This window comes from Lampetra fluviatilis, chromosome 34, assembly GCF_964198595.1.
Source record: "Lampetra fluviatilis chromosome 34, kcLamFluv1.1, whole genome shotgun sequence".
Lineage (NCBI taxonomy): Eukaryota > Metazoa > Chordata > Hyperoartia > Petromyzontiformes > Petromyzontidae > Lampetra > Lampetra fluviatilis.
In genome coordinates, this window is record NC_136308.1 from 736,234 (window position 1) to 750,484 (window position 14,251).

Sequence of the window (14,251 nt, forward strand, 5' to 3'; positions counted from 1 at the left end):
TGTGTATGAGGCGAAACAGTCAGTCTGTTTAACGTTTCCCTCTGCGCCAAGCTCCATAGACCAACACGGAGCGGCTCCCACAATCCACCGTGAAAGGGTCCACAGACAGTAGCAGCGTGCCTATTGAGGGAGTCTGGCTGCGGTGGCTGTTGAGGCTGCACGGGCACCTGGCTGGGTGCAGCTGTGCCGTGCAATAGCAGGCAGCAGGCAGCAAGACAGCAGTCGCTTCACACGCCACAGTCGCACCCCACCGGCACCACGGGGCGGCGCTATGTGGGTGGTTTTGAGCTTCGTAAATGTCACTGGAAAATCCACTTGTTTACGGAGCTTTACACAAACCAATTTGGATTTGAAATATAACCGCGGTCTCAAGACGCTGTGCAGAGTACGCGAACGTGTGCATCGTGGGGGGAAAAGGGTGCGCATATACACAAATACACATGTACACAAATATACACAAATACACATACACACAAGTACACATTTACACAAATATACATACACATACACACACATGGACACCAATATACACACAAATACACATACACACAAATACACATGGACACCAATATACATATACACACATATACATGTACACAAATACACTCACCAATAAACATAAATAAACATAAATAAACAACACGCGGATTTAATTTTCGGGCAAATGGGACGTGTGCGAGCACCCAGAGAGAGAGAGGTCCAACGTGAATCTGCCAAGAGCGGTCCACAGACACGTGGCGACAGGGAGTCGTGACGTCGTGTCGGAGCAGCGAGTGTCCGACACAGGCGGGGAGCGGCTTACTCGTGAGCAGTGTTGCTGCTCCCATTGAAAACGAGAGAATCTCTTGAGCCGAGTGCGAGGACAGCACGGGCCGCATCGCAAGACGCTGCAGAGAAGAAGCAGTGGGCACGGCGGTTCTATAAAGAGGGGGCAAACAAAGACACCGATCCCCTGTGCAGTCTCGAACAGAGACCCTCTAACAGAGACCGTTGGGGCAAGTTCTCTTAGCTAGGATCTATGAATGCCGGCACGGCACACGAGGGGGTGTGTGGCCAGCACCACGCCCGGCCGTCTTTGTCTCCCCAGTGGCGATGTTTACACACCGCACCAGGTACTCATTTGAGGCTGAGTTAACCGAGGGGAGGCCCATGACCGGTTCAGATAATCGCCACCGTTGTTGTTGGCCGTGAGCGGAAATCGAACTCGCTGGCCAGACTCACTGTGGTGAACTCATCAATACCACGTGAACTGATCTACACCACGGTGAACTCGTCTCTACCACGGTGAACTCCTCTACACCACGTGACCTCGTCTATAGTGCTGGGTGGACAGAGGCTGGGGGGTCAATCCAAGTCCCGTGTGCCGGATCGTGAAACTGCGGCCGCCGCCAACGGGACGAGAACTGCCGGAAGAAAAAGCAAAAAAGTGGTGCTGATTTTACCAACCCCAGACGGATGATGGGCTGACTCAACCCCCTGAGCAGGAATTGTAACTCGCGACCTCCCAGCTACACAAGCCTTGCGCTCCGCCAGCAGCAACAGCACCTGGCCAGTAAACCACCCTTTTATTTACTTCACAAGACTGTTGGGGCAAGTGCTGTTAGCGAGAACCTATGAAGGTTGGAGCGGTACACGAGGGGGTGGGTGGCCCGCACCATGCCCGACCGCCTTTGTCTCCCCAGTGGCGATGTTTTCACACCACGACCGGTTAAAATAATTGTTGCTGGTGTTGGCTGTGAGCGGGAATCAAACTCCGACCGCCGGGTTAATAGCGTAGCGCGCTAACCGCTACACTACCGCTCCCCACATATGCACACACATACAAACTGAAATGGGCATTTTCCGTGTTTACATTGAGGGAGCTTGCAGTACAGGAAAACGCTGTAAATCATGGGGGGGAGGGGTGGGGTTTTTCAGAAGTGTTCACTAAAACATGCTAACGAAGCGTCGTTTACGTTTCCCCATGGGATGGATTTTCTTTTTCAAGTCCGAACAATATTTTGTTGTTGCTCGGTTTTTAAACCGCGGAATTGCTTTAACCTGCGCGCCGACCGTTTATAATTTCAGGATTTGCGGGAACAATTTTTTTTTGCCAGGCGTAAATTGATATCGCCAAAATGTTTGCAGGGGGACGCACAAAAGCCCCATTGTTGCTGCCTCCGAATTAGCGGAGCAGCGTTGATCAAACGCCTAGTAGGACAAGGGCCCAAGCGCTCCCTCCGCTCAACCCCTCGCGGGACGCGGCCAGTGACGCAGACCGCCGCCGTGCCAACCGGGGCCCCAGCCACGCTTCGCAGGCCGGGGGCGTCCGGGCTGCGCCCGGTGGTTCGTAGTCACAAACGCCCGCGGCGGCCCCACAGGTAGCCCCGGTTAGGTGCAAATTCTAGGCGTTTGTGCAAAGCGTTTGCTGACTGAATGTGTGTGTGTGTGCTGACTGGGGCAAATGTGTGTATTATATGTTGACCCTCTGTGTGTGTGCCGACTGTGTGTGGAGCGGTGGCGCCGTGGTTAGCACAGTGCGCTACAAACCCAGCCACCCGAGTTCGATTCCAGCTCACGACCAATAACAGTGACGAATAGTTGAACTGGTTCTAAGCCTCCTCTAAGTCGATTTAGCCTTTAACGAGAACCTGTTGTGTGTAAACATTAGCATTGGTGAGACAAAAGTGGCTAGGCGTGGTGCTGACCACCCACCCCGTCATGTACTGTGCCAGCCTTCATAGGTGCTCGCTAACAGCACTTGCCCCAACAGTCTGTTCAAGGCTTCGCTGGCGATCGTTGTCTTTGCTGACTGTGTGAATGTGTGCACTGTGTGTGGACTGACTGTGTGTGTGCGCTGTGTGTGGACTGACTGACTGTGTGTGTGCTGTGTGTGTGCTGACTGACTGTGTGTGTGCACTGTGTGTGTACTGACTGGGGCTGTCTCTTGGGGTGTGTGGCCATCTGCCGCTTGGCTCCCTGCTGTGGCTGTGATGTACACGGTCGCGAGCACAGCGTGAAGCAGCAGGACACCGTGAAACACTCATTTGTGAATTCCGACTCTCACATGACCTGCAGATGGCAGCGTTTACTGATCAGAGGCAGGGAACTTCATCAGCTTTGTATCGCCTAACACTTTGCAGGTGCCCGTTCGTAAAATGACGACGTATCGTAGTGTGCAGCGTGTGCCCATCGAACAAAAATCCACATTGCCACGACAGGAACGGGTTTTCTCTACGAATAGCGCCACCCTTGGTTTGGCCACAAAGCGGTGCTCAATTAAAATGACCCCAGAAGTACGACGGACTGAGCAGACCATCGGCCCAAGATGTGAACTCTCATCCTTCCCGTTGGGAGTGGAATACTCAAACCTGTCCGTCTGCTAAGTAGCACTAGTAAGTACAAATGAATGAGACGTTATGCACGAATTTGGGCGATGCAACGTAGTAAAATAATGTCAGCAATTGTATTATCATAATGATTTTTTATGATCTTGCCTAAATCGAAATTTTCAACATTCGTTACGCTATTGTCACGCCGGATTTTGGACTCTCTCAAAACTCTGACTCTTGATGAGGACTTGAAAGCGCTTGGTGGGAGAGCGGCGTGCACCTGCGCGCTGGCTCAGGATTTCCCAGGGAGCTGCCCAACAACAGCCCCCAGTGCTGGGCTCAGACCTCCCTCTGCGCACTGCCAAGCTCAACCCCACACTGCTGTCAGCACCGTGGCAATTGTTCAAGTTTCACATTTTCTGCATTCCTCCAAGTAGTTTTTTTTGGAATCTCTTATCGCTTAAAAGCCCTTGTCGTATATTTTTTGTAATTGTTTTTCATAGAAATATATATATAACCTATGAGGACTTTAAAAAGTTAATCTGTCTGTGATGGCTGGATGGATCATGTCTCGGAGGGCTCATAATGGCTGTGTCGGATGACGGATCGTTGTCGATTATATGTCCTGTTGAGGCACGCACCACAAGGCATTCTGTAAATTAACACCACTGTAGATCCGACGGTCTCAGGACAATCGAGTCCATATATCCGCCTCACAGTTGAGTTCACAGATTCTACAGATATCACAGCACCCTGCTCCCCTGTGGTTCCTCCTCCTCCTGGCGTCTCTGCGTCGTTCTCTCTCCACGCGAGCGAGCGAACGCCGTGCGGCGCCGCGTTGCGAGTTTAAATCGTCACCGATTCCGACTGTCGCTGCATCGTCGTGACGCCTTGTTGAACGGTGGAGGCGGTGAACCGTTGCCTCCCTGCGGGTGGTGTCCGTGTGACGGCAGGGGCCATCACAACTGGCTGCACATGGACCGCAGGGTCCTGGACCACGACTTCCCCAAGCAGCCGCCGGGTCCTCTCCTGCTCTCCTTCGCCGTCAGGTGGGATCTCGCTCTCGGCTACGTGAAGGAGGTTCACAAAAGACGAATCAAAGCAGTGGCATCTTTCAACTCAAACGCCCCCCCCCCCCCCGCGTGTGCCGGCTACCTCCTTTGGCTGAATCTAAGCCAGCAGTGGAGATTCATGTGAGCAGCGATCAGTCTCTAAGTAGGACGACTGCTTTTGCCCTAAACTGATAGATTTACCTGCATGTATTTGTAAAACAATACAGTGCACGTACGTTGAAGAGTTGACGCACATACACATGTACAATTTCCCAGCGCTTTTGATTCCGTGCCAAATGTTTGAGCGCACTGCCCTATATAGTTTATTATCACAAGCAGATGTTTGGCAGCACGGCCGGTTACACAACGTACACATGGCGACTGGCTGGCCTCGTCCATGCCCACTGTGTGATGCGTTCTCTGGTGTTGAAGGCGACCTGCGTCCGTGGCCGTGATGGGTTCTGCCTTGTCGGCAGCCACGTCGCCATCGTCGTCATCATCAACACGTGATATTTGTTCCGCGCGTCCGACGCGGTATACACCTCGAGGCACGCTGCGGCAGGGGTACGCCCACGCTGGCGGCTGTCTCTGTGTGGCACAAGGCAAAGCCCAGAAGTGGCAACCAAGTGGGCTTAAGTCTGGCAGGAGGGGGCGGTGATGGTCCGTGGCTTCCGAGTTCAGTCGTTTGCGAGCAATCGATCGCTGTCGGACCGTGACGCCGGCAACGCGTGGCCTCTGTATTTCAAATGACATCGTGGGATCTTTAGCGTCCGCCGTGAAAGCAGACGGCGCGCACCCGCGGTTAATGTGATGCGCTGCTGTGTATTAACCAGGGCGGCCAGGAGGCTCGAACCGCGAACGCCTCAACAAGAGGCACTGCTGGTCCGCGTCTCCTCTGCGATAGAGCGACCTCGTCGTAGAATAGCCGAGGGGCTCGCTGCCGTCGGCAGGCGGCGGGGCGTCTCTGATCGTGTCGTCCGGACGTTGTCCGCGTCTCGAGTGCACGCCGCCTCTATCGCCAGTTCACCCGCGATGCGCCCGATCTCACCAGAGCTCACCAGCCAAGCAAGGTTGAGCCTGGATAATAGTGCTGGGATGGGTGACCACCGTGCACAGAACGGGTTGTTGTTGTTATGGGAGAGCGGGGCCGTGGGGTTGGGCAGCGGAGGGCAGTGCAGCACAACCCATTGTTGTACTGTACTCTGCGCTCCCACGTCTGTGCTCCCCGCCTTCCCCAACCCGCAATGACCAGCGTGGTGAAGTACGGTCAAATAGCCCCCCACAACCCACGCAGCGCGGGGGGGGGGGGGGGGCTCATCCAGCAGTGGATCGTACGAATACTCGAAGTGTAATAATAATCCTTGTAATCTTCAAAGGGCCACGCACGTGAGCCGTTGCTACTTTTCGCCGTGACTGAGCCGTTAATCTCCGTCGCCTCATGCAGCCCCGTGACGGCCACGCCCCTTGATCCCTGCCGCTCACCTCTGTGTCCTCTGCACACACGGAGAGGCAACCGCCTCCGAGCGGCGAGGCGGTGGTTTCCCTGCGCTACAGCGCGGGCCTTTGGGCCAGCGCTTGCCTTATTCTCCAGACCATCGGACACCCGGGAAAGTGAGGCGCACCGCGAACGTTTGGCGTAGTTGCGAAACAAGATAGTGGTTTATAATTTATAATATGGAGAACACGGTAGTGCTATGGAGAAGCCGTCTTCCGCAAGATGGTTATGCACGCGCTGCATTAAAAGGGGGGAGAGGGTGATTCTGGTGTGGATTGAAACACGTCTTCTGGAAAACGCAGCGTTCATTCTCTGCGTTATCAGACGCACCTCCAACTCTTGCTTTGAAACACAGGGGGGGGGGGGGTGGGGAATAAGCACATCATGATAAGGCATATACGGTAAATCTGTTGTATGTCCTGAGGCAGTCATGGATATTCCACATTGCTGTGGCAGGGGCTTGTATATGGAATGGATGAGCACTGTTGACCTCCCGCAAGGCAGTCTCGGATGATTTTGTGGTCAAATCATCCCCTGCCTGGGATTCAAACTCGGGCTCTTGGCTAAGAAAAGTGCTCTAACCATAAACCCAACTAGCCAGACGGGATGCATGCCTCTAACCCTGACACTGGCAGGCTGGGCATGGGTCGGTGGGTCACGTTGTGATGAGCGCAGTAATGATGCGCATGAGACGACCACTTAGTGGGCGACCAAAGTGGTGCCTGCAGGGGGCAGTACAGCAAGTGGGATTTGTTATGCCCTGCAGCTGTAACTGTCGCTCGTCCTGCAGCCGTCACTGCAATGCGTACTATTGTTGCGCGTCAATGTAACAACAATAATTTCACAATGACAGCTTTGGCTGCGGTGTCGGCACGTCCCCCAGGGGGCTCCTTGTGGCCGTGCCCGGGCCTGGAGCTGCTGCTGCCACCGCTGCCGCAGCAGCTGCTGCTGCTGCCGTTGTTGTGTGGTGCAATCCGTGGTGAAGCTGGGTCGTCAAGTGTAACACGTTTATGGGCTCAGCCCATTGCTCAATGTCTCCTTTTAATGCTGGACTTTTGTTTCTTTCTGAAATAATGAGCACGGAGGTATCCGTTTTAAATGATCGAAATATCATCGGAATTAAATCCGCAATTGGTTGCTTTCGTCATTGCTTTGTATTTGCACGCGTCTTTGGTTGGCTCACGCTGGCTCCTTTCTATGCCAAGTTGGGGAAAGGCGTTGTGGATGGGATCGGCGAGGAGATGCCGTGAGTGGGGCGCGAGTGCAGGGATGGAGAAGGACGGCACGGCGCTGACGGCTGCGGTGGCAGCCAGAGGGCAGCGGCCAAAGGGAAGCGCTGTGGCCCACATGGTGGCGATGGGACGGCAGGAGGAGGAGGGGACCCTGGAGGGTCAGGTGATCGCTGTGCAAGAGTCGCTCAATCTGGCAGAAGGAAGGAAGCGTGGCATCGGTCACATGGGCTATAAACGACTGTTTGACTTAAACTGGTCTGAAACAAGTATTTTTGTTGTTTGCAAATAATGACGTGACTTTTTTTAAGCTGTCTTTTTTAAGTGTTTAAGTATTAGATCATTATTGGGTTTTTTTGCTTGGGAAGATTTATTTTTAAAGTCCCGCTTTCGCCTGTCCTAATAGTTGCTTGGCAAACACGGAATGCAAACTTGAGCGAAAAAAATTATCCTTGGGAAAGAAAACTACGTGGGCTCGCCTTATTTAGGGGCGGAACGCGAGCCTCATCACGTCCCTGCTGATGCCTTCTTGGCCCGCACAACGTCTCCTGTCAAAACAAACGGTCACCTCCCAGCGGATTTAATTTCCTCGAATGTTTGATAAATCCTGCCGACGGAGGCTGTGGGAAGGTTCGGGTAATTGCCGCGCCGCGATATGGGAACGCTCGCGGGCCCTTTCCAAGTGGCACTTTTCAGAAGTCTGGCCGGAGGGGTGGTGGGGCTAGGACCGATTGGGTCGGTGGTTATCCTGGCCCTCTCCGCACGCTTACACCTCGTCTCAGTCTTTTGAGCAGGAATCAAGTAATTATTTCCACGCGTTCGTTTATATTGGGGATTGCTGTACGTTGGACTGGTCCGGAGAGGGCTGCTGCTGCTACGATGCGGAGTGGCGGCCGGCACCCTGGACCTATTCCAGAGCAGAGGTCGCCAGCGGTTCGATCTCCAGGCGCGGCGGTCGAAAGCTCGGTTGCATACTGCGCACGCAGCCAGTCGGCAGGACGTGTGTGTGGTGGGGTGAAGTGTGGGTACTCTCACCTCTTAAGAAACGTTTGGACATTGTGAAAGGGTGAACCGGGGTCCGTCTGGAGCAGCTGTCGTGAGCTCCCTCTGGTGGAGGTAGTTCTGCCAGCAGTGGCAAGGCGTGTCACCTGTCCAGTATGCCTCTCTGTGTTTCATCTCAGCCGACTTAGGTGATGGGAGTGAGACCCTGCTGGCGAGTGCGCTGCTGGTCTTGATAGGTTCTCACCAACAGCACTTGCACCAACAAGCCAGCGAGGCTGAATGAGGAAGTCACTGTGTCGTGTACGTGTGTGAACGCGTGTTTTCTGGGGAACGGTAGTGTCGTGGTTACGCACTGCGCTGTGATCCCGCCCATTCGAGTTCAACTCCTGCTGACGACCAACACCAGTTGTGAATATTTGAACCGGTTCTGGGCCTCCACCTCGGTCGATGTATCCTCAACGAGTGGCTGGTGCAGTGTGTAAACATTGGCAACAGGGAGGCAAAGGCAGGTCGGGCGTGGTGTTGGCCACCCACCCCCCTGGTGTGCCGCCTTCACAGAGTCTGTTAATGTGATAGGGGGGGGGTCTTTGTCTTAGTGCACGTTTACGAATGGGTGCTCTCCAACAGCACTTGCCGCCATGGTCTCTAAGGATGCAGCATATGGGAAATTTGCGTCCGTGCGACATTTATCATCAAACAATTAATGAAAAACTAAAAGCGTAAAAATTAAGCAATTATTGTAACTCGTTCATTGTTTACATTCTGCTATCGAGCCTCCGTGCTGCGGCGAGCCTGCCTAAGTGGATGAGCGCGTGTTGACTCTGCGCATTACGCGGGCAGGGCGTGCGGGCGCACAGATGGCCTCACGCACACGTGGCGGCAGCTCCACTAATTTGCAGGGATTACACCACGTAAAGCGTGCGTGCCCGCTTTAGGGAAATCCAATCGTTATCTGCTTATTGGAAGGGCTCGCCTTGCTAAGGAGGCTCTCCCCCCCCCCCCCAGAGAACTGGGGAGGAATCGACCCACACTGTTTGTCAATTGTCTCTTAAAGAGGCGGTGTGTGTGGGGGGGGGGCCAGGTGGCTTCAGGAATATCGTGACGGCCGAGTCGCGTTCTCGAGCGTAGCGACTCCGTGGCCTTCGTGTCGCCACTGTTGGACGCACGAGGAAACTGCGTCGAGTCGAGAGAGGTTCACTTCAAGCGGCTCCGCCTGTCCCTCCACCGCACCACCCGCTTAGCGCGGTTGGCTGCGGATGGTGCGAAATAAGTTCAGCATACACACGTCCCAGGTTTCGGAGCGCACGCCAGTAACACGCCTGTAACGCGCCGCTCCAGAGGAAAGGGCTGGGGATATCGGAGAGACTTGTCGCATGAGCAGGGCCTCTGGGCTGTGCGGCATCCCAGGAGCTGGCAGTACAGCAAGTCGCTCGGCCTCTGCCTTGTTGGATCCATCGCATAAAGTTGCGTTACGAATTATGCAAATTGTATCCCATAGTATTTTTATATGAATGTATCAGTAGCTCTCGAGCGAGGGAGTCTTAAAGCGTACGAGGCTGTCTGATAAATAAAGCAAGCCCACAACTGAATTTACTGCAAGGGCTAATTCTCTCCCATTGTCCCTGGTTTGTACGGTCGTTGGTGACCCAGTTGAGACCAGGCAACCCTTAAGAGCTCCGTTGAAAGGAATGAACAAAACAAAACACAATCGCGTGCTATTTCATGACGTTAGCAAACCAATATTGATCCACAACACCACAGGAGTGTTGCTTCCGTGAATACAAATCCAAACTTGCGCTTCACATCTCCAATTCTGGCTCCTGGCTACAGCACAGTATGGCGTCGTGCATCGTTATGAGCCATGATTGATCCACTGCTGGATAAAGGCCTCCCCAAGCCATTGCTACCTGTCATGGTCTCGCGATGCAACAGTCCCATCTAGCTTCTGCACAAGAGACGATTTAATCGCGGTGTCGCTGAAAAAAGTAAACGCCACCATTGCGGCTTTCAAATGCCTCTCCATGCTGCTCCTTCGGGCGTCGTGCCCGGAGTCCCACGGGCGAGGGCCACCAGCGTGTCACCGTTCTGTTCGACCCTTGCGCGCACGATGGCAGCGGTAGTGGCGGCGGTGGCAGCAGCAGCGTTCAGGAGCTCGTTGCCATCGTCGAGGTCAATGGAGCACGACGAGAGGGTTTCGGGAGAGAGAGTTTGAGCACTTTTGCTGTTCCTTCTCTTCATCCGTTGAAGGAGCGCAGATGATGGTTGTTTACTCGACGCACCATGGTTTGGATCGTGTGACCACGTGTGCGCCACTGCGGCTTGTGCGCGTTGCCCTGCTGACGTCCCCACGTGGCTGGTGGTCACGCCGCTCGGTCTCGCGTGGTTGCTCATTCTCTCGTTAACAAAGCTCGGACACCGTGCTGGACGGCCCGCGACAGACAGCCCGCGATAGACGGCCCATGCGTGCAGCAATTGGTTTCTGTAAAACAACAGCTGCTACGCCCTCTCCACGTGACGTACGTGTGTATGTTGAACTTCGTTCGCACCGTACGTAGCCAACCGTGCTCGTCGGAGGTGCGGGGGACAACGAGACGCTCGCAGCTTTTAGCTTTACAACTCACGGGACAAGTGGTGAATCCAGCAGCTCTGTGGTTCGCGTTTCCTCTCCTCGAGGGTGTGAGCCTCGGTTTGCTCCGTGATTCATGTTTGGTATCTCCGATACGGCCATTTGTGCCACCCGAACCACCCAATTGTCTTCCATTCAAAAACATAAAATATCCTCTGCTGCTTTTTATTTCACTGCGTTTATTTTTCCTGAAAGTTTTTTTTACACATTTCTTGGTTTTATTACAAATGCAGTTCGTATTCATTGTGTTTGGTTGAGGCGGGGGGGGGAGGTCATTAATAAAAGAATCGGCTCCCACTATTTGCTTTTACGTCTCACGAGTTCCCCAGGATGTTTCCCCAGAAATATTATTTCCTTTTTAATGAGCCGATTGGGGTGGGCTTGAACACACGCGGCACGGCTCGCTACACCCTCACCACAAACAGGAAAGCGGTGCGGTCATTTCCCACCGACGCCTGAACGGGGGCCACCAACACCACCAATACAAAGATGGCCTTCGCTTAGACGTGCAGACCACAAGATGGCCTTCGCTTAGACGTGCAGACCACAAGATGGCCTTCGTTTAGACTGCAGGCCGCGAGATGGCACAGGGAGAGGGGGTGGAGGGGCTGCTATCGCCACACCCGTGGCGCAGGTATAACCGTGCTTGTACGTACGGTATATACGTACGTTGAACTTCTTTCGCACCGTACGTAGCCAACCGTGGTTAATCGTAGGTGCGGGGGAAGGATAACAAATCCACCGGCCACAACGAATGGTAGAGGGAACTGCTTCGTCACATTGTTTTAAGCCGAGTCGTCCCGGAGGAGGACCAGTGCAGGTCGAGATGCGACTTGCCGCTGGTGTGTTGTGCATCGCGGTCGGGGATCCATCCTGCCACCGCTTGCATTGCTGCGCACCTGGCTGACATCATCCACGCGTTGCCAGAGGCAACGATTCACAAACCTGCATTTGCATCCGTATTCTGCCGGCAGTTGTATTAAAGTTGTCTAATTTATTTAATCCGATTCGAAGACTGTACTTTTTGTCCGCGGTGTCGTAACGCGAACCACGTGTTGACGATGCGCCTCGCCCCGCCGCCTCTCCGTCCACGCAGATTCTACATCGAGGACATCGCCTTCCTTAAGGACTCCACCACGGTGGAGCTCTTCTACCTCAACGCCCAGGCGCTGGTGCACAAGGTAACGACGGACTGCCTGCACTCGCGTATGTGTGCAGACAAAGGGGCGCTTAGAGACCGACGGGTTCTAATCTCGCCAGGTGGCACCGTGGTTAGAGTGCCCGTCTCACAGGTGGTCGTCATCGAACCACATCCCAGTCCAGGGTTGGTGACATTCGCGCCATTTTGTGGGAAGTTGGCGTTGCCTGTCGTGTGACAAGATCGCTTTCCCTGCCACGAGAGTGTGGAATTGCTGCCATTGTTGGCTCGGTGCCAGCAATGAGAATGAGCGAGAGAGATGCATTCTCTGGTTAGGTTTACAACTGTTTGTGACTAGTCTACACGAATCCCCAGGTTTGTCCTGAAAAAACGCACACATCTGTGGGCTGCTCTTCATTTGTTCTTTGGGCAAAGGTCTCCCTCCATCCAGTGCGATTCTCCATATCGTTGAATCGCATCCCACCGTCTCACTTTCTATCCATCTCTTCCTTCCTTTTGCTCCCTCCATTCCATTGTTAAGTTTTCCCATCTGTCCTCTGATGTCCTTGCTCGATGTTCCACCCGTATCTCTTGCTCACATTGTACATCACATCTCTTATCCTCGTTTTTAAATCTCAAACTTAACGTGTAACGTTGTGCCCTCCTCCGACCATGCTCACACCCCGGGTCGATCAACCTGGGGGTGGAGCGTCTCTGCCGACACACGCCATGGGGTGGGGGGACGGGGGTGGCACCGACCTCGCCGGGCGGCATCTCGTGGGGCGCCACGACCCCGCGGGGTGACGCCGAGCCAGCAGTGGATATTCAACGGTCCCATGATGGGGGGGGGGGGTCACTCGCCTTATGACCGCAGATGTCGATATTCTAAAAAGTGTCTCAACATTTTATCCACTCACAGGAGTGATGGGGGGGTGATTTGACCTTTGGCTGGGATTTGAACTTGTGGCCTTTCGATGATGAGTCGTGTACTCTGACCTCAGCGTCACCTGTTGAAGTAAGAAAATAACAAAGTTTAATCAGGTGAGAACTCGAGAGAGACCAGGGCAGTCACATTTCAAGGATGATCCAGATCACGGGAATGGCAGAAGCAATATGGCTGGATACCTGGCCACATTTAAATAACTCCCCTACACTGTGTTGGTCATGAGTAAGGCTATGATTTTGTCACTGAAATTTTGTAACATTCATGGCCAAGCAATATCTTCTCGTGAAATTGCAGTGCAAGTTGGTGCAGGTGGGAGAAACGCCGTTGTGGAATCGAACTCGGGTTGCAGGGTCCGTAGCACCGTTGCACACCCACTTAAGTGAAATGAGGGACACTGATTGTGTTGAGATGCTTAATTAACGGCGCGGTGATAAGCAGGTGCATGCGGGGGCTTGGGCCAGCTTGTGGCCCACTCATCCAGCTGCATTACATTTTTTATAATTCCAAAATATTATCTCTGCCTCGGCTTTTCTCAGAAAGCGTTATTCTATTACGCGGAACGGAGCTTGATGCGTACATTCCGAGAGGCTGCGATTCTGTCCAGGAAATTTAAAACCAAAATTAAAAAAAATATGAACGTAGCATACCTTCACTCTGGAATGGCGTCAGAACGCAAAAGTGCAACTTTTTGCCACCATTGGAAATACGCCCATTGTGTTTTAGGTTTGTACACTAGTGAGACACAAAGCCAGTCTTTCAGAACTCATCCCTTGAAATGGGCACAATGGGGATTGTTGAGTGGGCTAACTATGCAGTGCCATGTACATAAACATGTTAATGCATGTAAGGCGTCGTAAGATCGACTGACACATTTTTCTTCCACCTTCCGAAGGTTATTTGTTCAAGTTCCAATCGCACCGTGATGTTCAGTAATTTCTGTAGTGAGCACGAACATTATAAACATGTAGAGAGAGAGAGCTGTACGTGGCATTGTCGGGTCTTCACGCACATTTGAACATTTAACAACGAGGTCATATGCTTGGAGCCAGTCTGTAGTTATTGATTTCGGCTAATTTTGTCAGTGGCTGGCGACCCACGTTGAACTCATCCCGCGTCATTGTGTCGTTGCGTGATTGTGTTGTTGCATCGCGTGCGACGCGCCGTGAACCAGGCTGCGCGCAGTGCTAGGTGGAGCGTACGGATTGTCTGATCACTGATCGGCTCGCTGTTTAGCAGTAATGTAGTATGAATATGTATTTGGCATTTTGGAAGTATAGTTTTTTGTAATGATTACGCTTCTCATCACTTTGTTGTGGTTAAGGCACGAGGTTGAGTTAGACCAAGACATGAGAGCATTGTGCTGTGGCTGGAGGCCCTAGGAGAGTGATCGATGTGCATTAGCTGCTGCTGCTGCTGTCCGTAAGCAAACCCAAGCTTCCGACTCTTCCACTT

The 14,251-nt window shown here is 53.2% G+C and overlaps 1 protein-coding gene and 1 long non-coding RNA gene across 4 annotated transcripts in view; one reads left to right on the forward strand and one right to left on the reverse strand.

Moving 5' to 3' along the window:
- Window positions 1–12,785, reverse strand: part of LOC144944269 (uncharacterized) — a 40,111-nt gene extending 27,326 nt beyond the window's left edge. Inside the window, exon 1 of the long non-coding RNA XR_013639570.1 lies at window positions 12,771–12,785. This is a non-coding gene — a long non-coding RNA (uncharacterized LOC144944269). The remainder of the gene's footprint in view (window positions 1–12,770) is intronic.
- Window positions 1–14,251, forward strand: part of LOC144944268 (FERM domain-containing protein 4A-like) — a 112,630-nt gene that overhangs the window by 32,591 nt on the left and 65,788 nt on the right. For all 3 annotated transcript variants that reach the window (XM_078872280.1, XM_078872282.1, XM_078872281.1), the window contains exons 4-5: window positions 4,265–4,360; window positions 11,812–11,896. In XM_078872280.1, coding sequence (XP_078728406.1) covers window positions 4,265–4,360; window positions 11,812–11,896 — 181 coding nt within the window. The remainder of the gene's footprint in view (window positions 1–4,264; window positions 4,361–11,811; window positions 11,897–14,251) is intronic.